The 26,109-nt window shown below is 37.7% G+C and overlaps 1 protein-coding gene and 2 long non-coding RNA genes across 6 annotated transcripts in view; 2 read left to right on the forward strand and 1 right to left on the reverse strand.

Annotated features, from left to right (window-relative positions):
* LOC309499862 overlaps positions 1–1,825 on the forward strand; it is a 39,441-nt gene extending 37,616 nt beyond the window's left edge. Inside the window, exon 2 of the long non-coding RNA XR_014206374.1 lies at positions 25–1,825. This is a non-coding gene — a long non-coding RNA (uncharacterized lncRNA). The remainder of the gene's footprint in view (positions 1–24) is intronic.
* LOC309499849 overlaps positions 1–13,541 on the forward strand; it is a 61,874-nt gene extending 48,333 nt beyond the window's left edge. Inside the window, exon 2 of the long non-coding RNA XR_014206362.1 lies at positions 11,291–13,541. This is a non-coding gene — a long non-coding RNA (uncharacterized lncRNA). The remainder of the gene's footprint in view (positions 1–11,290) is intronic.
* The window catches only part of mtmr4 (myotubularin related protein 4), a 100,306-nt gene that overhangs the window by 69,040 nt on the left and 5,157 nt on the right, over positions 1–26,109 (reverse strand). Inside the window, exons 1-2 of one of the 4 annotated variants that reach the window (XM_082171213.1) lie at positions 17,804–19,444; positions 15,425–15,534 (exon numbers count right to left, since the gene is read on the reverse strand). In XM_082171213.1, the coding sequence (XP_082027339.1) occupies positions 15,425–15,427 (3 nt within the window). In that variant the 5' untranslated portion in view covers positions 15,428–15,534; positions 17,804–19,444. Of the gene's footprint in view, positions 1–5,332; positions 6,239–15,424; positions 15,535–17,803; positions 19,445–26,109 lie in introns of those variants that run through there. The other 3 variants (XM_082171212.1, XM_082171210.1, XM_082171211.1) reach the window with 3 other exon arrangements.

A 26,109-nucleotide genomic window follows, 5' to 3' on the forward strand; every position in this document is an offset into this window, starting at 1 on the left:
GTTTCGATTTTTTTGCATCCTCAGATTCCAGATTTTTAATAGTTGTATCTCGACCAAATATTGTCCTATCCTAACAAACCATACATCAATGGAAAGCTTATTTATCCAGCTTTCATATGTTGTATACATCTCAGTTTAAAATGTGACTGGTTTTGTAGTCCAGGGTCACGCATATCTGCACTGAGAGCTTGACTAATAACCAGCATCATGTTCCACAGACGAACGCCTCAGGAGATCCTACAGTGTCCTTCAACAGGACAGAGAAACTACAGCCTTCACACACACACACACACACACACACACACACACACACACACACACACACACACACACATATACATATACATATACACACACACACACACACACACACACACACACACACACCAGTTTAACTACAGTGTATTAATGCACCAAGCTCCTTCAGGCAAACATTAACTGCCTGCACTTAAACTAATGAACTGGCCTATACTATATGGCAGAATAAATATTTATTATGATTATTCGTCAATTTAAACATCATTTAAAAAGCTTTAGAGTTTGTATTATATTGCTGTCCACTCTGTGAACCAACAACGTCATACTTATTGCTTTAATTAGTGTCATTTTACTACAGCGATATAAACATATTTTGCTACAAGAATATCGCTGTCCTGTATGTATAGTGTATTGGACTTTAAAATTAAAGTGAAAACAGAAAATATAAATAATAATTGTTGCGTTTTTTGTCAGTTATTTAAAAATATTTCTGCAGTTTTTATCAGTTTTTGCAAAGTTAAACTAAACGAAAATGTTGCTCAAATAAAATAAGAATATTTTTTCTTGTTTATTTTAGCTTTCAAGTTGTTTAAAATGTTTGTTTTTTAGTTTATAATACACACACACAATATCTATCCATCTATCCATATCAACTTCATATACATTTAAATATAAAAATAACTAAATCAAATTATAAAAATATATATACTCATTTATATATGTATATTTATATTATTAAACGCATAAAAATAATGCTGATATCCATCCATCTATATACATATAGAATTATAATAATTAATATTATAATAAGTGAAGGAAAGTGCATATAACCCACATGCTTTCATAGTTTTTACAGTTCTGTTCAGAGCGCTCAACATAAACACAACAGTATGTAAATATAACGTAATAGTATGCAAGATTAATGAGTTTGCATTGTTAATTATGACTTTGCTCTGTTTGAGAGTTATGTATATCATGCATATAGAGCTGCATCAAAATGATTTTCTTGATATAATTTGAGGAAAAGCTTTGAGATTGCAGGAGTGTTAGTCACGACTCCACTTCTGCCCGCAGGGTTTAGTGCATCTCAACACGACACACCTCATATGAGGAAACACAGCTGCCAGCGTGGCTCCAGGAGCGACGAGTGTGTGACTCACGGGACGAGCGAACGAGTGTGTGACTCACGGGACGAGCGAACGAGTGTGTGACAGACTCATCTCTCGTACGGGACTACAAACATAGATCGAGCGTGCCGGGAAAATACATGCAAAATATGCACATGCATGAGCCTGTAGAGAACACAACACACACACACACACACACACACACACACACACAGCTCACATTACTACTTAATCAGATGCTGAGAGGACGTCACAGGAATGGAACAATCTTTCTTCATTTGATAAAAGCCTTTTACTGCTCTCAGCCTCTCCCTGAGAACACACACTTACAGCGGGATCAAATATAGGAAAATCTTCAATCTAATGTAGGTGTGTGTGTGTGTGTGTGTGTGTGTGTGTGTGTGTGTGTGTGTGTGTGTGTGTGTGTGTTATGACCAACATCTAACATCACGCATGAGTGATTGTGTTACAGTAACGGAAATTCAACTAATAAAAAGCTTTATATAATAAATTACAAAAGTTATTAATTATTTTTTCTTTTTTATAATTATTTTATATTAGTCTATAAAATATAAGTTAATGCATGTACGCACACACACACACACACTACATGTTTTTAAAAGAGTTATTTTTGTTCTAGTTATTTTAGTTAGTCTAGTTTAGTACTGTATAGTTAATATAGTTATAATTTTATATATTAGTCTATAAAATATATTTCAAAAAAAGCTTTTTGCTGGATTACAAATATAAAGTCTATATAAATTTAGTTATTTTTTATTAGTCTATAAAATATAATTAAAAAAGCTTCTTTTTTTTGCTGGATTATAAATACTTTATAAATTCTATAATAAATAAGTTTAAAAAAAAAACAGTTTTTGCTGTAAATTTGACGAATAAAATGTTTTATATACCAAATACCAATGCATTAAATATGCAATTTTTTATAATTATGTAATTTCATAGTTATTTTATATTATAAATTATATAATTGTATAATAGTTATTTTTGCAGGAAATCTGTCAAACATAAAATACATTATAACACCCATAACATATGTTATTTTTACATTTATTATATAATAGTTTATAAAATATTTTATAAAAGTTACTTTTGCTGGAAATTTGACAAAATATACAAAAGTGCATATTTTACATATTCTGGTTACTTAAAATGTTTTGTCTCACGTCCAATTTGGGACGTTTGTCTCAAATATAAATAAAACTTAGTGCCAATACAGTCATCCTCATGCTTAGAAGCATCATGCAAATATACATATTTTCAAAAAAATGTATTGGTTCGTCAACTAATTGCTCTTGAGAAATCCCTGTATAAGAAAGGCTGATTTTCATTCTTTTTAATCTACCAATAAATTGGAAAAGTGTCATGCTAATACATGACATCAATTGTCTACAGTCCTTTATGCAAATGTGTTCCTGATGGACCAATCAGAAGGTCATCTTCAACACCTTGAGCCTCCCTGACCTCTGCATACACACACCAAACACCCCTGCATCCCCATCTCCATGTAACACGTCCTCATTACCGTCAAGAAGGAGCCGCTGAAGTGCTGAGTGAGCAGGAGAGACTCACCCTTCAGCACTACTGCGATAACATCTCATCACGTTCCCATCGAGTTACATAACACACTCTATAGGAGACGCACTACACCAGTCATGTGATCTTAAACACAAACTAAACAGCTCAACATACAGTCAAAATACCAACAATCAAACAAAACTAGAGGAAAGTTAAAGAAAGCACGTGTAAATATGGGAATCAAACCAAAAAAAATAAAATAATAATAAAAAAAAAAATAAAATAAAAATAAATAAATAAATAAAAATTATAGGTGACGCACTAGAGGAGTCATGTGATCTTAAACGGAAACTAAGAGCTCAACATAGTCAAAATACCAATAAAAAATCTGAGAAAACTAGAGGAAAGTTAAACCACATGCAAATATAGGAATCAAACCAAAAAAATATAATAATGTAATAATACAATATTATATAATACAATACAATAAATATTATATTATTGTATTATTATTATTATACTAAATAATAATGGTAAATAATTATTCTCATCAATAATAAATATTAATTCCCTCAATAATAATAAATCTTTGTTATTTATTATACTACATAATAATAGTAAAATATAATATAATCCCATTACTAGGCCTGTCACGATTATGAAATTTGGCTGACGATTAATTGACTAAAAAATTATTGCGGTTATGCCGATTAATTGTCTGTGTTAGGGCTTTGGCGATTATGCCGATTAATTGTCTGTTTTAGGGCTTTGTGCTTCATTCATTAAATAATTGTGATGAATTTAATCCTAAGATTACAGTTAACACCTTTAAATATTAAATAAATATATTCAATAGCTATGACAATTAGTTTATTAAACTTAGTGAGTGTATAAATCAGCAGCAAAAAGTAATTTTTGAAAACATCTGCACAGTAATTTAATAAAAAATAAAAAATCTAAACATGTTAACAAAAACAAATGTGCACAAACCATGATAATATGATACGCTTCAAAACAGAGCGGAACAAAGCGCGTATGCGCATCGCGGGTGCAGAATGATGTGCTCAAAGCAACATGGAGTCACAGTGAGCAGCGCTGCACAAGTGCGCATTTAAAAGTTCACGGCACAAAGCGAAGAAATGTCGAGGGCAACAGTTTATTGATCATTTGTTTCTTAACAGTTTTAAACTCCAGTTATTGTGCGTCTGATGCCAATTCATAGTCCTTGTGCTGTGTAGGCACACGGTAGCAAGCGAGTCATTTAGAAACAGCAAAAACTCCAGCAAAATAAAGTCATTTTATGCAAATCCACAGCCCTTTATCTACAGATCAAGCATTATAACGTCAATGTCACATTGGAGAAAGTTTTACCGTGTATCCTGTCGTAACCGGACGACGCGCGCTGTTTGAATGCTGAACGGAATGATTGACAGCTGCAGAGTTTGAATGCTGAACGGACTGATTGACAGCTGCAGACGAGTTTGTGAACTTTAATTTAACAATGTAAATACTGTCCCTCACATTAAGCTATGGAATGGCTTCAGATGACTTTGAATATATTGCTGGAAAACGTAATTAGTGCTTGTCTATTTATTTTGGTCCATGACTTGTGCCGTAGGCCTATAAAAGAGTGCAATAATCGCGGTTGTCTGAAACAATCGCGGTTAGATCAAATAATCGCGATCAGACGGTTATTTAATTATCGCGACAGGCCTACCCATTACTAATACTATTATTATTATTATTATTATTAATTGGTTTAATAATGAAAAGCGTAGACCTATATTATCATTTACCCTTTATTTAGTATAATAATAAAATTAATCATAATAATAATAAATATAAAATATAATAAATTATTATAATTATTGAGTATTATTATTATTATTATTAATTATTATACTAAATAATAATAATAGTAAATAATAATATAATCTTCATTATTATTAATTAATTAATAATAATAAAAATAATAAAAATAACAGTGGAAATATATTATATTCTAAACAAAATTATTAACAAAAAACAACAATATAATTGGTAAATACTGATATTTTTTAACTTACTTCCACTACTACTACTACTACTACTACTCTCTTACTACTAATAATAATATAAATAATAATAACAACATTACATAATTATAATAAATAGTTATACCAAAGTGATTTCAATATTCTCTGTTATACCAAAGTTTTCAAACATTTAGAATAAAGCGAGTCTATAATGAGAGAGCCGGAAGGCCTCCAGATACTCTGAATCTCTTCTTTCTCCTGAACTTGTGGAGCAGCTCATGTGCAGATCTGCTCTCTTTATGACAACAGTCTCACTCTCTTCACTCGTTTCCTCCGTAGAACACACACACACACACACACACACACACACAGATAGAGAGAGAGCGCATCACTTACGAAGCAGTTGAGCATTGAGCAGGAGACGCGTTTGGTCCGGCTCATGGCGCGCTTGCCCAGGAGACACACACACACACTCGGATGAGAAACGCTGCAAGACCAGCCGGCAAAACCATCCTTCCCTCGGCGGAGAACAGCGTGTGTTTCGCCACCTCACACACACACACACACACACCCCGATCACAAAGATGCACAATGTCCACTCGGAGATGGTCCTGTTGCTCAGAATATTCCAGAAAAATCGTTGGTGAAAAGCAAGACAGGAGAACAGACAGTGATACCGGCGTCACTGCGCAGACCAGACATAGAGAGAGAGAGATGGAGAGAGAGAGAGCGAGAGAGAGATGGAGAGAGAGAGAGAGAGAGAGAGATGGAGAGAATTAGAAAGGGTATTGCCTGATGCTAAGCTCCACCCTCGTGCACTGCACCCCCTCACGTGCTCTCTCTCTCTCTCTCTCTCTCTCTCTTTATTCCTGCGTTCACCCTTCACCGAGATCTCATCAGTGCCAGCTTGCAACCTCAGCAAGATGGCAGCACAGCAGATATTAATGCATTCCTGTTCAAAAATACTGGAACAAAAAAAAAAGCATTTCCTCAATTTTGGGTCTGAAACGGATGAGACGGGAAATAAACACACGATGAAAGACTCGCACACTCATAATCAGACACAACCGGTCTGTCCACACTTGATGAGCTGATGATTAAAGAACAATTACACCAGCAGGATATTTGACCATTGAGATGTAATGGTGGAATCACTGTTCTTTATTAGAACCGGCTCAAAACACTCATTAAACGCCTTATTTAATGAATCAGTCACAAATTGTGATTGATCTAAATCAGTCTGACTCACTTAACGAGCTGAAACAAAATCGAGAACAAAATATAAAAATATAAAGTTCTGAAGCTTGGTTGTGCATGTGCAATTTCTTTTTCTTTGAATACATTTTTTTTTATGATTATTATATTTTAATAAGTTTGTAATTTGAGTACATTTTGTTTTATATTTTATATGAATTTAATATTAGGATAACAAATTTGACCATCTTATATCATTCCTTATTTTTAATATTATCCCTTACATTTTAAAAATAATTTTGATAATGTTATTTTATATTATTTAATTTAAAAAAAATTTTTTTTATTTTATATATTTATATTTATGCATTCGGAAAATGCTTTTATCCAAAGTGACTTGTTACATTTGATCAGTTTATGAATTCCCTGGAAAATGAACCAATTGAACACAAAAAATGATATATTATAAATGTAATCAAACAGTTGATGGCAGCCGTTGACCGCCATAGTATTTTTCCGTACTATGGAAGTCAATAGGGTCCATTAACCGTTTGATAACCAACATTCATTAAAAAAATTTTTTTTTTTGTCCAATTGAAGAAAGAAACTAATACAGATTTGGAACAACATGAGGGTGAAGAAATAATGAAAAAATGTTTGTCATTTTTGGGTGAACTCCGTTTTAAGATTCCCATTCCTAGCACACACACTCTGCACACACACACACACACAATAAACATCACTAGTAGCGACACAAATGACGTGCTCATCAAGTTAACTCATCCTGCATGGTGAGTTTCGCCTCTGGATCCGCTGTGATGCTGCAGGCGGGGGGAGGGGATGCATCAGTGAGCAGTCACGATGAGCGAGAGACACCGACACACACAGCACAGAGAGAGAGAGAGAGAGAGAATACGCAGCGGCACCAGTGACAAAGCATTCTTCAGCATCTCCCCTCCCTCCCTCCGAACACCATCGTCTCCATTGTGACATGCTGAGGGAGACTCGCTCTGCAATTTCCCAGCATGCATCTGCACTAAAAGGACATGCAGTCCCGTCACTAAGAGAGACTCCAAAGCGCTCAAAGCGTGACGAACGTGCCATGATGTGCTGTTCCCGAGGGTCATTCCTACCGTGCAGAACATTATGTCCACACATCACATACATATCTTTATTTAAATATATATATATTTCCATTTTTAAACTTCTAAACATGGAAAGTTTGCTTAAAAGGAGCTTTGTAAATGTCATTTTTTTACTATAAACTTCAACTACATTTTTTTTTCTTCTAACTAACATAATGCCTCCTTTAAGTCAACATAAGGGTGAATTATTAATCAGTATCCCACTTTTAAATTTCTAAACGTCAATTTAAAAAATATACATTTCTAGGATAGCTTTTACTTGATTTTATTCTCTTATGTATAAGTTTTGTTTTATTGTTCTCTTTTTCGTGTAAGCATCATGAGAAGCATCATAAGCATCATGAGGAGCTTGCTTTAAAATGCAACATAAAAATATATTTATTTTTTTAATTAATAAATTCGGGCCGGGTTCAATTTAATTACATTTAAATTTAAGAGCAGACGTTTAATCTGGACACTGTATTTCCATCTGATCTAAGGTGAGAGTGAAAGCCGAGACATTAGCGTGGCCTCTCTTCATCTCTGTTGTCGTGACCGAGAGGAAGAGCACCGGCGCATGACAATGAATGATTTAAGCTCTTTAAGATAAAAAGTCACGACACAATTACAGATACAGCATCTAACTGAGCAACATGGATGTATTCACACACACACACACACACACACACACACACACACACACACACACATGGGTAGCGCTGGTGCAGATGTGGCCTTCTGACTCCATGACACCTATTTTTAGGAAAGGCCAAGAGACCCTGCCATAGACAACCTGACCTTTCAGCACAACACACACACTCCTCACGTCTCGCATACACACCGTTCTCCTGTAACCTGACGTGCACGTAACACATGCATGACGGATGTTGCAAAACACCAACAACCGACTCTTAATTGCACGATCCATCAGAGCATTAGTCTAAAGTAAACAATCACTGTCATAATCGTTCATCAACGTACAACAACTTGTGAACATCAAACATGTTGAGTGATGTCCAATATTCTGAGTGATACAAGATAATAAAGTAGACAAATAAAAACCATTATACATGAATAACTCTAACCATTCAGATAGATAGAACAATAGAACGATAGATAGAACGATAGAACGATACAATGATAGACAGAATGATAAAATAGATAGAACCACCGATAGATAGAAGGATAGAATGAGCAATAGATGGAACGACTGATAGAATGATAGATGGAACGCCCAATAGATAGAAGGATAGAATGAGCGATAGATGGAACGACTGATAGAATGATAGATGGAACGACCGATAGATAGAAGGATAGAATGAGCGATAGATGGAACGACCGATAGATAGAAGGATAGAATGAGCGATAGATGGAACGACCGATAGAATGATAGATGGAATGCCCAATAGATAGAAGGATAGAATGAGCGATAGATGGAACGACCGATAGATAGAAGGATAGAATGAGCGATAGATGGAACGACCGATAGAATGATAGATGGAACGCCCAATAGATAGAAGGATAGAATGAGCGATAGATGGAACGCCCAATAGATAGAAGGATAGAATGAGCGATAGATGGAACACCCAATAGATAGAAGGATAGAATGAGCGATAAATGGAACGACCGATAGAATGATAGATGGAACGCCCAATAGATAGAAGGATAGAATGAGCGATAGATGGAACGCCCAATAGATAGAAGGATAGAATGAGCGATAGATGGAACGACCGATAGAATGATAGATTGAACGCCCAATAGATAGAAGGATAGAATGAGCGATAGATGGAACGCCCGATAGAACAGATGGACACACACACACCCTTCAGAGGGTAGCGCTGGTGCAGATGTGGCCTTCTGACTCCATGACACCTATTTTTAGGGAAAGGCCAAGAGACCCTGCCATAGACAACCTGACGTTTCAGCACAACACACACACTCCTCATGTCTCGCATACACACCGTTCTCCTGTAACCTGACGTGCACGTAACACATGCATGACGGATGTTGCAAAACACCAACAACCGACTCTTAATTGCACGATCCATCAGAGCATTAGTCTAAAGTAAACAATCACTGTCATAATCGTTCATCAACGTACAACAACTTGTGAACATCAAACATGTTGAGTGATGTCCAATATTCTGAGTGATACAAGATAATAAAGTAGACAAATAAAAACACCATTACATATGAATAACTCTAACCATTCAGATAGATAGAACAATAGAACGATAGATAGAACGATACAATGATAGACAGAATGAGCAATAGATAGAACGACTGATAGATAGAAGCATAGAATGATAGATGGAACGCCCAATAGACAGAAGGATAGAATGAGCGATAGATGGAACGACTGATAAATAGGATTGCATGAGCAATAGATGGAACAACCGATAGGAACGCCATTGTTCCATTGTTTACTTTAGACTAATGCATAGAACAGATGGACAGCTAGAATGAGCGATAGATGGAACGATTGATTGACAGATGGAACGAGCGATAGAATGACAGATGGAATGACCGATCATCCATCTCATTCTATCGGGCGTTCCATCTATCAGACTGTTCGTATATCTGTTCAACAGATGGAACGACTGATAGAACAACTGATAGAAGAAACGATAGAACGACCGATAGATAGAACGATAGATAGAATGACAGATGGAACAAATGACAGATGGAACGATAGAACGACCAATAGATGGAACGATAGAACGATAGATAGAATGACAGATGGAACGACCGATAGAACAGACGTCATTCTATCTGAACGACCGATAGAAGAAACTATAAAACGACTGATAGAACAACCAATAAATAGAATGACTGATAGATGGAACGATAGAACAACCGATAGATGGAACGATAGAACAACCGATAGATAGAATGACAGATGGAACAGATGACAGATGGAACAACCGATAGAACAGATGTCATTCTATCTGAATGACCGATAGAAGAAACTATAAAACGACTGATAGAACAACCAATAAATAGAATGATAGAGAGAATGATAGAACGGCCAATTGATTGATAGACAGATCTGTTTTTATCTATCAGTCTACAGTACTGTCATGGAAATTTTCATTGAGAATGATTCATGTTCATCTATATTTACTGGTTTCACTGTAACTCCAGAGTCTTAATGGGTTTGTTTGAAGCTCCTGGGGCCATAAAACATCTCAGCCTGTGTTTTACCACTGAAACTGTACCCAGTTACTCTGTAATGTTTCCATTCGGAGGACAGAGGCGCACAGGTGAGCTCATGCGGGACAGTTTCACAGTGGCGTGTTCAGCCCCACCTTCACACAGACAAAAACAAGGTAAAAGATCCTTTTCCTCAACTCTTACCACACAATACCATGCGGAAAATAACCTACACAAATAAGTCATCACTCTACACTTGATTACATCAGCTCAGATTCTGAATGGATAAGAATGGAAACATGTGAAACATATTTTACACAATACATTTTCTCAACGGAAAACGCTCATGAGGATCATTTTACAATGACAACAAAAAACATGAGCTAATTTTCCAAATGGAGTCTCAAGAGAGCAGGCAATAAGAAAAACAGTCCAAATGATCACATTCAGAACATCTTCACAGGAACTGTGTTGCGCAACACAATTAAAAGCTTAGGGGTGTAACTCCGTGTCCTAACCGGAGGCGAAGCGATAAGATTCCAGCGAAAAATTATTTGTCTGTCCACACTAGACGCGACGGCGATGTGTGTCGAAATCAATCAAAACCCACAGCCAATCAGAACAGTGTGTGTGCGGAGTCTCACGGCACCAGAGAGTAATCTTGACGGCACTCGCAAGAAAATGGATAAGTCGCTACATAATCATATATTACACCATTTAAACATTATTAAAAATACATAGGCTACTGAGTTACTAAAACAATCTTTGTCAAAGAATACGCTTGTTTGTTCACAGTTTGAACGTTCTTGTTTCCATTTGTTTAAAGGGGTGGTATAATGCCCCTTTTCACAAGATGTGAAATAAGTCTCTGATGTCCCCAGAGTGTGTGTGTGTGTGTGTGTGAAGTTTTAGCTCAAAATACCCCACAGATATTTTTATATAGCATGTTAAAATTGTCACTTTTTGAGGGTGAGCAAAAACACACAGTTTTTGTGTATGCCTCTTTAAATGCAAATGAGCTGCTGCTCCTGGCACAGGGGGCGGAGCTTCAAGAGCTTGTGTCCTTTTACCTCACACACACACACATGCACTGAAAATTTCAAACACTTTTAGCCTTTTATGTTCAAACCGGAGTCAGACAATGATGGAGAGACTCAAGAAGAAGTGACAACATGTAGAAGCAACAGGACATTTCTGAATGGTTAGATGATGAATTTATGAAGCTGATGTGTAGTTATCTTCTAGTCATTGATTAGCATATTCTGTCTTGATAATCTATAAATCGTGTTCAGGGGGTGGGGTTTATGTAAATTCTAGGGTTGGTGATGTCACTAACCCGGGAGGAATGTGGTGTAGTCTCTACCAGCCGTTTGTTGTAGTCCTTAAAAAGCCATTTCTTTAAAAGCAAATATCTCCCTTTGCTTTGAACTTTGAGAGTTGTAACTTTGCAGATGTTGTTTATGCTCAAACAGCAACATTACACACTAACTAAAAGTTAGAAAAGTGAAATCAAATCAACCACACCTTAAATTTCAAGATCTGAATTTCAAGATTGTCCATTGTTGCTTTTACAGCTACAAAGCTGGAGCACTAAATGATATTCAGAGTCACATTACACGCTTTTAACATTATAGAGCACATAAACAGTCCCTGAGATTATCATCGCCACACTTTGTGTTTGTTGTTCCAGCGCGACGTGCAGTTAGGACACGGTGTAACGATACCCTCATGTCACGACTCGATACATATCACGATACTGAACTCACAATACGACATTATTGGGATTCTCCAAGACATTAGTTAACAAAAATAAACTGTTGATTAAAATGCTAAATTTGGTTTTACATTGTGTGTGTAAATTAATAGTCTTGGACTTGGTTCTGAAACCCAAAGCAGGACCACAGAGACACCAGAATAACAATATTCATGATTCTGAAGCTGAAAATACTGAATTATTTCAGACAAATTTTCTTGATCTCTGTCACTGACTAGATATATTTAAAATAATGTAGGCCACTTTTTACTGGTAACAAAATATTTGGGATTATCAGGACCCACAAATATTCCCTCATTGCATTATTATACATTATATATAGTAGTTTAATGTAGTACTGACACTAAAACTCTTTTTTCCCAATTTTTTCACTATACACAATACATATTGATGCATTTTTGTATTGCGATATATCGTGACATGATATATTGTTACACCCCTATTAAAGAGCGCAATGGAAACTTTGGCCGCAACGGGCCAGTGAGAACCATTGACCATCTCCACTCGAGCAGAACCCAGAACCGGCATCAGGCCCAGGTCACTCACACTCACACTCACACTCACACTCACACTCACACTCACACTCACACTCACACTCACACTCACACTCACACTCACACTCACACTCACACTCACACTCACACACTAAAAGGCGACTGTAATGGGCAGGTTCTGGTTCTGGTTCTGTTGCAATGAGACACCAGCATGGTTTCTACTGAGAGTTTGAGCAGCTCTTGGCACGAGCTCAGTTCTGGATGGGCCGCAGTGCAGCACACTCTCTTAAACACAGAGGTTTACAACCGGGCTTGAGGAAAATGAGGCACAAGCCGTGCTTTGTTTACGCAGCGCACTAAGTGTTTAATGAGCGCCGAGGGGACGCGTTCGCTCGCTCGGAGCGCCACATCCTAATGGAAAAAACAACTAGAGAAACTAAGTAAAGTTTTTTTTTTAAATCAAGAGCCCAAAAAACATCCACAACTACAAGATGGTACTCGAGTTACTCAAGCCTAATGATTTATGATGTTCAGTTCTGGTGACGTGATAAACATCCACGTTCTGCAGAACACCACACAAAAAACACCTTTCCAACACAAGGATTTGAAGCACACAAAAAGTACCTAGCCAAATATACTGTAGGTTTATCCTCAGGTGACCCCTTGGAAATTTGCAACAGCTCACAAAAACAGCCCAAAATGTCATATTACTGACCTAAATCTACAAGTTATTGCGTTGTGACACTCCGCAGATTTCATGATGGACCCACGTCACCTGACAAAGGCCACTTGTTGTGCCGAAACGCTGGTAATAAATGTGTTTAACCCTCTTGTGCTCTTCGCATGTGGGTCAAAAGTTACCCAATTTATTTGTTTTTGTCAATGAAATGAAAGTACTATATTCTAGTTCGATAATGTTTTCTATTGAATATTTTTAGGGGATTTTTTTTTTAACGAAACGCTGTATTTATAATCCATTTATTCCCTTTTTGAGCATAGACCTGAAGGTAACATTTCCAACTTAAACTCTGGTGAATCTTGAATCAGTGCTTTAGAGCAACAGACTTCAGTTGAAGTTTTGAGCCTCTGAAGTCTATTATGGTCTTATACAAGAGAATAATGCAAGCTTTTTAAGACCAAAGGGGCTTTCACACCAGAGGAACCTTTTCATAGTTCCTAGAACTATTGGTGGAAGTTCCCGGATTTTGTCATGTTTCGCACCGCAGGAACTAGGAACGATTTTAGTTTTAGGAACTCTTTTGGAGGAACTAAATTAGCTCCTACTTCAGAGTCGGGTCTAAACCAGGACTATAAGAGCTAACAGTGATGTTTAGTGTTCGCTGATTGGCCTAAAAGGGGTATCCAATAAAACTCCAAACACGACATAGAAAGTCAAACATTTGCATCAGTCAGCGTTTAAGAGCGGATATGTGCAGGTATCTTCGACATTTCTTCAAACACTTACACGCAAACATCAAAGACCTTCCCAACATCTGTTCACTCCTGCATGGGAGTTTATGGGGAAAGTTCACTCTGGAAGAGCAGAAAGTGAAAAACAGGAAGAGAAGGGAATGCAAGCCATCACAACCATTAATAACGCGGGGTCAGACTGGAGTCCAAACACACACAACATGCAATCTAAAGAGGGAAATCACTACATCCACACATCAGTCTTCACTCCGCTCTGATCTGCCAATAAAGGAAGGCTTGTTTCATAAAGGTGACAGATGTTTTGGCTTGAACTTACAGCCGAAAGGCATTTCTTTAGTGTGCATCGAGCCAAAGAGCACCGTTCCCATCTGCCCCGGCCCGCGGAGACCACAGCGCCGAAAGCATGCATGGATTTGAAGCACTCAAAAAGTACCTAACCAAATAAACTGTAGGTTTATCCTCAGATGACCCTTGGAAATTTGCAACCGCTCACAAAAACAGCCCAAAATATCATATTACTAATCTAAATCAGAGAAAAGATGTGTTGTAGTATTGTGACACTCCGCAGATTTCATGATGGACCCACGTCACCTTGACAAAGGCCACTTGCTGTGCCGAAACACTGGTAATAAATGTGCGTAACTCTCTTGTGCTCTTCGCATGTGGGTCAAAAATTAACAAATTATTATTTATTTTTTGTCAATGAAATGAATGTACTATATTTTAGTTTGATAATGTTTTTTTATTTATAATCCATTTATTCAATTTTTGAGCATTGACCTGAAAATTACATTTCCAACTTAAACTGTCGTAAATCTTGAATGCTTTAGAGCAACAGACTTCAGTTTGATCTCTTTACAAAGACGACACTTGGCAGATTATTGCTGAAGTCAAAAAAGTTAGTGAACTTAAAGTAAAATAATTTTACGTGTATTGTTAACTGCAAGAAAATCAAAGCCATAAATCTAAACAAGTTGTGTTGCAAATTGGAGCTTGATATCTTAAATGAGTTTAATAAGATCGTGTTTGACTGCAGTACCAAAAGTTTCCACTAGATTACATTTTTGACCACGACAGGACCATTTAACCTTTTCGAATCATGTCCATAATTCTTTTTTGTGTGTTCACACAGCAAGTGCCAAAACCTTTACCCAGTTTCGTACCATTCCAATGAAAAAAAAAAACACACAAAAAAAACGTAAAATTCTAGAGAAAAGGGTGCAGTTATTTTTTCCTTTGCATCAAGTTTTTCCCTTTAACTTGCACCTCATTAGGTGTGTGTTTGCTTTGCTGTTCTTTTGAAATTCACATCACTCACCATTTTCTCGGCAGGTGTGCTTTTCTTTAGTCTCGACTGCTTTGCGCCAGCTCTCCTCTCCACGACGGGTCTCGCACCTCACCGCGGCGACAGCTCACGAGACACACAGTCTGAAAGAAAGAGGAGAACAAGTCAAAATGTAGTGATGACACTGACCCCCTGACCCATTCATCACACGAGCATCAGTGACGGGGGTTTGTCCAAATCGTCCCAAAGGTCTTCAATTGGGTTATGATGACAGAACCATAAACATTGTCATTTGTTTTAAGCTTTCAGTAAGATTTTGTTTGACTTCAGTACCAAAAGTTTCCACTAGATTAAATGAGTCTCCCATTCATTTCCAGTGCGCTCATTTTTGACCACGACAGGACCATTTAACCTTTTCCTGTCTTTCCTGAAGCTCAAACAGTAGAGCGTTGGTCCTTGCAACGCCATGGTCATGGGTTCGATTCCCAGGGAGAGCAAGAACTGAGAATTGAAAATGCAATGTAAGTCGCTTTGGATAAAAGCGTCTGCCAAATGCATAAATGTAAATGTTTTAAAATGTAATTTATCCTGGTGATCAAAGCTGAATTTTCAGCATCATCTGAAATTATGTCACATGATCCTTCAGAAATAATTCTAATATGCTGATTCAAAAACATTATTCCACTTATTTACCATAACATTTACATTTAAGACCAGTCCATTGAGTCAAAGTTGAGCTTGCAAATATGCAGTTTTGCACCTCTAGTATTATGCATGCATCTTATTTCTTGATTATTGCTCATCCGAGCAGAAAGTACACACATCAGTGTTGTACAATAAATACTGTTAGTGTTCAGTTCCGTTCGGATCGAAAGTCTTTCTCAACCCTTTCTCAGGAATGTTCAGCATTCAACGTTTTTCCTGCTCAGAGTCCAAATACTTGCACAATTCAATAGAAAAAAGAAAAAAAATTAGTTGAGCAAACAGGCCTGAACATGCACATATAGGAAAAGAAACACACAGTTTATCTCTGCAGTCTGTCACGGTCACATGCTCTAAACACCACACACACACCTGTGTGAGCAAAGACAAAAGTTAAATCATGTGATTTAATCATATGAGTATGAGTGTGAGTGTGAGTGTGTGTGTGTGTGTGTGTGTGCCCATGGCACCACATGCTGCGCTGAGTTGCTAACCCGCGCCGCTCTCACCCGCTGACACAACCTTGATCTCCGGCTACAAGCTGACTAATAGGATGAGCTTTGATTTACAGGAAAAAGGAAAGTAAAAAACTCCACAGGTGCCACACATGGGAACACACAGATCATACAACCACGGATTCTGCTGTTTCCTTCCAAAAAGCTCAATTCCACTAAAACTAAACAATAATAAAAAGTTATTCATGTTTCAGACCAGCATTTCAAAAGTAAAACGGAGATATTATTTTGTTAAACTTATTGTGTGTAAACGTGCGTCTGATATTGATGTTACCAATGCTTTGCAAATCTAAAGCCTTTTTTGAGCATGCCAAAAATCCATTTGAATCTTGAGTTGATGAATACAGCTGTCATGGAGTAGCATTATAGCTGTAAATCATTTTCAGCTATTTTTGCAAATTAAAAATAGATTTTAATTCACTTATTTGTGAAGTCAACTTAACATTTAATGATAAACAGGCATATGAAATAGACATACATAGCTAAAAAAAAATGTTTGGTTACACTTTAATTTTAAGATGACCTTGTTACTGTGTAATTATACATTTAAGTAATATTAATTAACTACATATGTACTTATACAGGTTTAGGGTTAGGATTATGTTTGTTGTAGGGTTAGTTCCATGTAATTATGTATGATTTATACATATTACTACATGCAACACAGGGACACTGTAAAATAAAGTGTTACCAAAAAAAAAAAAAAAAAAAAAGTAAATCCTGGTTGGCCAGGGTGGACTCGGCTAAAGTTGACAGGCCAAGAAACAATTGAGACTACCATGAAGCCCCCAAAAAAACCAAACATGACAGTTCAACATGAATACCAGAGGGCAGCCTTTACTCTCAATGCTGCAGAGATTCATTTAAAACACACCCTCTGACTCCTGCGCACACACACACACACACACACACGCACACAAACAGAACAAACTCTCTTATGAGACACGTAACTGACAGTTCTCACATTCCCTTCATCTTATTGCACTTTAAAAGAGAAGAGAAACTTTTAAACTGCGCGTCTGAGGCGACATTGTATCATTCAACACTGAAACATTGTAGCGGTTTGTTGAACGTTCGGTTTGTAAAACTTCAGAAACCGCTACAAATGTAACAAGCGTAACATTCCACTCGCGCGCGTGTCAGTGTGTCAGTGCGTGAAAAGCTCGAGACACGAGAAAAGAAGTGGAGCTCTTACCTGAGCAAGTCTCTGTGTGTGGACACAAACTCCTGTAGATTTCATGCCACGATCACGCCTATCACACACACACACACACAGAGAGAGAGAGAAAGCGCGCGAAGTGGGCGGGGATTCGGCGATGTGAAGTACGTGACAGCGCTGTTCTTCTTGTGCATACCTCAGCGACATGCATAGAAGTTTACATCGAATGTGTTCTAGACTAAACACACCTTGAAGGCATGTGCGATCAGATTGCAGTGTGTTCTGCTGCGCGCGCATATAGGAGAACACACACACGACACGTCCATAAGCGCGCGCGCGCTGTGTTTTGTTTGCATGTAACGCCCCCATTTCACGATCACTATAGAGTCTCCGGACCCCCTCTGAGACCCCGCTCCTGTCTGTGTGTTTACACTGCCCTGGAATGAACTGGATAACACTGGCACAGGAAGCCATTTAGTGGAGTCACTTAGTTTAGCTTTAATGGCTTTAGTGTTTCTATAAGAGACAGTCCAGCACCACATCAGATGCTTAAAATGCTCATTTACCCGTTAGTTTCATTCGTAAATATATTCATTCGACTTTATAATGGTAGAAAAAAAACATGTTCATAAGGTCAAAACTGCAAAATGAAAATCCACTAGGCGTTATATTGGCACTCAAATTGCCAGCATGACAGATTATGATTCATTAAAATGTATTAATTTACAGTAGGCAAGGCATGTACACTTTATCAGTACGGGAAACAAACAAAGTTCTGTGTTCTCCAAACTGGCAAATAAAAAACTAGTAATTAAAAGCACTTTTCTCTGTGGATTACAAGCCCAAAAACTACAATGTTATTTCAATCTTTTCCAAAGTCAATCTTGAGATCTCGGATATCTCAGGGTGTTCCAGTTCAGACTAACATGTAGACCATCGACAAAATCCAGAGAAACTTGCACAACCTTAGATTTATGAATCAGTGATAATGTGAGCTTAATTATTCAGTGTTTATTGCACTTATTTCTCATTGTTACACACAAACTTCCCCATGTTTTCCAAAGCCTACAGACACACCTTCCTTTAAACACGGCACAAAACGGCATTTATGGAAGTATCATATACACTGCAGTCACTGACCGAACACTTTATGACGGGCGTCTGAAAGGAAAGTGAAAGTATGAGAGAATTTTCCATCTCTGTTTATATCCCACACAAATTCCCTAAAAATTGTGTGGGACTACCATTTTCCGTGGCACTTGGAGAAATCTTGGGGAAAAATTTGTGCCAGTATATTTCACAGGGTCTCCCACTAACACAGAGGACAATGTGTGTTTTTTTGTGTGTGTTTTTTTTAAAGATTGATTCTTTTACTTTATGCACATAATCATAAACCTCCCATCACAAATATCAGATGTGAGCTCGAACATCTGAACCGGAGTTGCTGCCACACACTTCCAGAACAGCAAAGCCTTTGAGTAAATGGAGAGATCCGCATTCCCACAGCCACACCCACTGTGGAGAAACACGGGTCCAAACACGCCAGTCCTTATCTGACTTCACACACAGCAAAGAAATCATGAACCCAACCATTCATACATGCATTTCAGAAATCTCAAGTGATGGATTGATAGACAAATGTGATTGAATATGGTCATTTATGGCCAACTTTTTAATGCCAAGGACCTTCAAAAGTGACGTTGTCACGAGCTTGTTTTAATGTATACAGACCCATTTATATTGTGTCTGAAAATATAAAATGCAATAAAGACAACATGCAGTTTCCAAAATCCAATAATTAGCTCTGTTATCGCATGCACACTAAGGTTGGAAATATAAAAATTCTCTCCAATTAATATACTTGAATAACACTTTTTATAATGATGTTCCAGAGCAGCTTTACTGAATATAGTGAGCAAGATAATAAAAAATAAAAAAAATTGAATGTAACAAATAAAGGTTCTTTATTGTCATCAAAGGTTCCATAAAGAACTTTTAACATTCATGGAATATCTTCAAATTTCTAAATGTTCGTTAGATGATTAAATTGTTCATTACACTAAGAAAAATGATGGTTCCTTTAAGAACTGTTGACTCTCTATTTGCCATACGCGTAGGTGTCTAAAAAAAAGCTTGATAAAACATCTGATCTAACCTTTTCATATTAATATCCAGTTGCGAGAAATGGTTCCTTTTTTGGGGTAAATATTGGTCTTTTTTTTTTTTTTTTTACCACTTCGGCTTTCGAGGCCCTAAATTCTCATCTTTCATGACAATTTTGAGTGTTAAGGATTTTTTCCTTTTACAAAGTACTATGGCTGCCCCGATGGAAATGTATAACTGTTCCAAAAACAAGTATTATCCGGACCTCCACTGGGAAGGAAATGTAGAGGCCGGAGCTCCTGGAACTTTAATTGAATACCCCTGCTTTATAGTAACCCCTCGACCTCAGTTTGAAAACCCCAGAGTACAAAAGTAGAAGATTTAAAACATGTCAGTAATACTTGGCCATGTTTACAGCTGGTATTAAGATGCGTTTAGGTCGATCGGATCACAAGTTAGACGAGGGAGACACATTCCCGTTTACTCCTGGTGTTTTAATCCGTCTCTTTTGTCCTGATTTCTTCAAGGGGAGGGTCTACGGACGGGTAAATGCTGGGCTTTTTCAGAAATAAGCTTGTGTAATTTACACATGAACGCGACCAGAGACGACGGAAAAACATACGGAGAGCATCAGCTTTCGTTTCTGCTCTGACAGCAGCAAGACCAGTCGAACGCTGTGAGTGTGTGTTAGAAATCAGGAATGGTGAGAGAACATTGTGCTTGGTATGTTTTTCATCTTCAAACCAAACTTGGATCTTCAGCCGATAAAGTTTAAATCCCATCTGGCTAGAGCTCTTCCCATTATGTTCACTCATTATGTCAGTAGGCGGAGAGCTGGGACCTGTACCATGATGGTAGTGGCAAGTATCCTCGTAAACAACGCAGTCATTTATGGCTTAAGTGAATGTTAACAGTTGAGAAAGAAAACGTACGTGTAACGGTATATTCGATCAGTGCATTCGCTCTTAAAGTGACAGCAGCCTAATAAACCTGGGGCCTGTACCATGACGGTAGTTGAACAAACTCAGGGTTACAGGATTAGTTGGTACTATGATGCTGATTCATCAACTTTCTCTGTCAACTCGGGCTTTGATCCTGAGTTTAGAAGTTTAGGTGTGACATCAGTAGCGATCAACCAATCACATGCGGAGAAAGAGGGAAACTGAGATTCATTTCTCGCGAGAGAAGCAGCGTGCAAATTTACACAGCAAGAAGAAAATAGCCGTCCATGAAAGAGGACAACTAAAATAAAACGGCTTGCTATATCAGTGTAAGTAAAAGTTGTGAAGTTAGTTGATACATTTGATAAAGGTAGAGAAAATTGAACATATAAGCTCACATGTAGTCATTTTATAGCTTTATCTATTGATTCTAAAGCGTATTTATATTACCTTTATATATTTATTCAATTAAACTGTGCGTAATAATAATAATTGATAAACTAAAATTGTACATGTGTGATAGATTAAGGGTACAACAATTACATAATACCTAAATAATACAAAATTATTATTCTAAATAATCATTACTTAAAGCCAATATATAATTTGCTGTGTAGCGATCTTTAATTTGGAGTGGAAACAGGTGACTTTATCGCATCAGACATGTGACACTTTGCTCACAGCTGATTGGTCCAAGTTCGGATTGCAACCTCTTACCTGAAACATCACCTGACCCGGACCAGGTTAGCCGTGGAGCGTAAGTTACTATGGCGATGAACACGCTAAAAGCCAATCCACTTTCATGGTGCCTAAAACCCAGGGTTGGCACAAACTAAACTGAAACATATCGGGCTAGCCACCTAAACCGGCTTCAAACCGAAAGCTATCCGGTCGAATGTGTTTTCGACTACCTCTGGAAGTGAAAGTGGACAAGCTCAAAACGTTTTAAAGGGGTGGTTAATTATGATTTCACTTGTCTAACTTTAGTTAGTGTGTAATGTTGCTGTTTGAGCATAAACAACATCTGCAAAGTTACAACGCTCAAAGTTCAAAGCAAAGGGAGATATTTGTTTTTAAAGAAATGGCTTTTTAAGGACTACAACAAACGGCTGGTAGAGACTACACCACATTCCTCCCGGGTTAGTGACATCACCAACCCTAGAATTTACATAAACCCCGCCCCCTGAACATGATTTATAGATTATCAAGACAGAATATGCTAATCAATGACTAGAAGATAACTACACATCAGCTACATAAATTCATCAACTAACCATTCAGAAATGTCCTGTTGCTTCTACATGTTGTCACTTCTTCTTGAGTCTCTCCATCATTGTCTGACTCCGGTTTGAACATAAAAGGCTAAAAGTTTTTGAAATTTTCAGTGCATGTGTGTGTGAGGTAAAATTACACAAGCTGTTGAAGCTCCGCCCCCTGTGCCGGGAGCAGCAGCTTATTTGCATTTAAAGGGACACACACAAATGGTGCGTTTTTGCTCACTCTCAAAAAGTGACAATTTTAACATGCTATATAAAAATATCTGTGGGATATTTTGAGCTAAAACTTCACACACACACTCTGGGGACATCAGAGACTTATTTTACATCTTGTGAAAAGGGCATTATACCACCCCTTTAAAACCTGTTTAACGTCGTCCACTAGTTCTCCGATCGACCAAAACGCATCTTAATACCAGTTGTAAACAGGGCCTAAAAGAAGCGATGTTTAAATGTATACAAGTACATTTATTCATTTAGCAGACGCTTTTATCCAACAATAGATGCTTGTTAAACTAACAGTGGGACAACAATATGCAAGTGCTATGACCCTTCCCAGTTTAATCTGACACAGTACATGTAAAATAAAAATAATAATAATAATAAATAAAATAAAATACAAGTAAACATACAGCAACAGATTTTGGAACAAAAATACTTGCATCCTCAATAGCCTATAATTAAGCAAATAACTTACTACTGTACTAGACAGTGTGGGATGAAACAATACCAGCCTTCGAAGCGCATGGAGGAGTTCAGAACTAAGTCAAAAATGGCCGAAGTGAAAGATGTTTGCCTGAACTGCCTGTGCTTTAGCTCAATCACCGAGAGCATTTGGCAACAAAACAAAGCTGTTTTATTCCTGCTGATGCATTTATCCAGCGGTCAACTCTGCGAAACGGAGAAGACTACGCCAACTTCCACACAGCGTTGATCTAATCATGAGCCCTGCTTGTGTTCATCAAAACACAGACAATCTAGAATCTGTTTCGGCCAAAACTAATGCATAGAGGATTGTACATCTGACTCAACCACCTCGCTGACCTCAAGAGGCTTTATCAAGCTGGATCTCCATTCAAAACACAGATACAAACACTGTCGTCATCAACTGAGCTAATTCAGTTCACTGAAATCGCCTGTGAGGGGAAAATCAATTTCATGAGCCTGTGTTTAACATAGATGACAATCTGATCTAATTTATTTTCCTTCAGATGAAAACTGCATCTGTGCAGATCTTATGAACACAACCTGGTGATTGGAAAGCACAGCAGGGCCAATGTAAATACAGTACTCGTATGTATTATTAAACTCAAGCACTAAGATCGTACCACTATGAACAATTCCTTAATTCGTAGTTCGTTACTAGTATTTTTCTAAGCAATTGACCGTTCGCAAAGACCCGCCCCCTTTAGTTACTGTTGCTATGTCCGACAAGCCACGCCTCTCTCACGCCACACCATGTTCTCACGCAATGAAAAACCAAGTGGGTAATCCATCAGCCGGAAACTGAAGCTTCCCCGGGGGCCGCCATTGATTAGCAGACCATGGAGTCACTTTGACAGCGAATAACTTCACATCTGAGGCGTTTAAAGACTCCATTTGTCCATTATTTATTTCTAAAGAAACACGAAAATGTATAAGAGGCTCCATTACCTTGTATCTTACGTTATGGCCCCGTAGAAGCAGTTTTTGTAAAAATAGGCTAACGATTGCGTCATAACCACGCGACTCTCTGTCGCACAGTAGAGAGATTACCGTATGGACAGGAGGAGAAGCTCGCGGGCAATCGGGGGGACGTGGAGGCAAAATGACAAAATTATTAATCAGAATACATAGCAAAAGTTTCTCCTGCTTCTAGCTCATGGACACCTCCTACTCACACTCTCCGTCTCTGCAAGTTTCGGAAGGGAATGATTCAGATTTCTCTTGGCACAGCTACTAGAAGACAGACGGGTTGCTCACGTCACATCTACGTCATCAAGCTCAGTGTGAGTCTGCGCAGTACGCTCGACCATCAGGAAGTGAGTGCTTTTAATTGAATTCACTTGTCTCCGTTGAAGTCTATGGGGTCGCTGTGTCCATTTCTTTTACTGTCTATGTGAAAAACACATCACGGAGCAAAGAGGACACAAACAAAACACACATATACACAGGACAGACCAGCTTACTTTTGATATGAAGCAAAGTCTCAACTTTCAAATTTGGAAATTTTTTAAAGAAATTTAAACAATAAATAGCGTTTTGTGGCTCTTTAATGTGTCTGACAGAGCGTCTCAGTTAAAGTTTCTCATGAACTGATCATCTCTTCCTTCTAGTTAATTTAGAGCATCAAATAAACATGAATGAACATCAGAAGGAATGTTGTTTTGAAAATAAAGTTAGGGGTCATTTTTTTATAATGCATTTGGCTGTTTATTTACACGACAACAGCATTTCGAAGGCCTGAAAACACAAACTTTTGAAAACGGGTTTCAAAGTGCAAGTTTATTCATTTTTAACCATATTTTTTCATGATAGCAGAGGTCTAGGGGCGATGAAACTACCATATAAGTTTCAAAACAGTCGCTCCACAGACACATGCACACAGCCTGCATCAAGTAAGCTGTGCCTTTTCACGAGCCGTTGTGACTTCCGTATAAATGTGATGTCAGAACTATTCAGTCACCGCCTTCAGTCACCACCCCCACCAATGGTGGGTCACTCAGAAAACAACAGGCCAATCAGAAGAGAGGCTCATGAATATTAAGTAGACAGGCCGAAATTCTTAGGCCACATCCACACGAAGCCAGAGCTTTCCCTATCCGATATTTTTTTTTACCGTTAAAAAAAAAAATTCCGTAAACACGGCGTCGTCTCAAGAAATATCTGCGTACACACGAAACCACTGAAACCGACTCAAAACGATGTAGTATACATGCCAGACCAGTATGTGGCGCTGTAATTCTGCCTCAGACATACACTAAAAACGGAGAAGAAGACTTGGAGCTCGCGCATAAACCTTGCGCGCTGTATAAAACAATAATATTAGGCACAGCAGCTTCTTTTTTTCTTTTTTCTTTTTTAATCAAGAACTTTGTTGAACAATATGAAAAACCATAAATGTAGTTGCTGTGACTTAACGGTGTCTGACTAGTTGACACTTGGTGTGATGACATCATCGTTTCGCAAAATATACGGATTGGCCGTACACACGAAAACGCAAGGGCGGCGTTTTCAGATTTATCCACCTTGGGACCCGGTTTCAAAAAATAGCGGTTTCAGTCTCCGAAAACGCCGGATCCGTGTGGACGAAACGCCAATACGATAAAAAATGTATCAGATACAGCGAAACGCGCCTCCGTGTGGACAGGGCCTTAAGGACATCAAAACCTAAAATAAAACTTAATAAAGGTGTACAATATGGGACCTTTAAAACTATACCGTTATCGTCTCTGTGTAAACTACAAAAACGTGAATTTGTGAAAATGGTGACGTCATGCACATGTGTATTATGTGTTGTGTTAGACAAAGTGTTTCTGTACAAAGTGACATCGCCAACTACTGGCCTGACAGCAGAATACAGCGGTTTTAGTCGTTTAATTTGTAGTTTTTGTGGATCTGTGTATAAAAAAATTAAATAAAATAAAAACCTTGTGTGTGTGTGTGTGTCTCTAGGCAGAATTAAATGTAAATTATTCTGCTTGTGACCTCAGTATCACTTCTCTATGCCAAAAAAAGAAAGTTTCACTTCTAAATTCTCCTGAAATTCTTTTCTGAGTTTCACCTAAAATTCCACATTGGAAAAAAAACCAGAAGATATAAACAAGCTTGTCTACTACATATAACCAATTCTATAACCCCTAGGTTACATGTCAAAGTTATACAAGCACAAAACTGAAAGAGTTTCATCAATCATCATCATAGTTCACTTTATCATTCCAGAGATATGAGGGAGTTACACACAAACACAACATGTCAAAGTTCAAAATATCCAATAAAAGAGCAATAAAACAAGACCTGCTCACGTTTATTTACAGACATT

The sequence above is a fragment of the Leuciscus leuciscus genome (assembly GCF_965113295.1).
Source record: "Leuciscus leuciscus genome assembly, chromosome: 5".
In the NCBI taxonomy this organism is placed as follows: domain Eukaryota; kingdom Metazoa; phylum Chordata; class Actinopteri; order Cypriniformes; family Leuciscidae; genus Leuciscus; species Leuciscus leuciscus.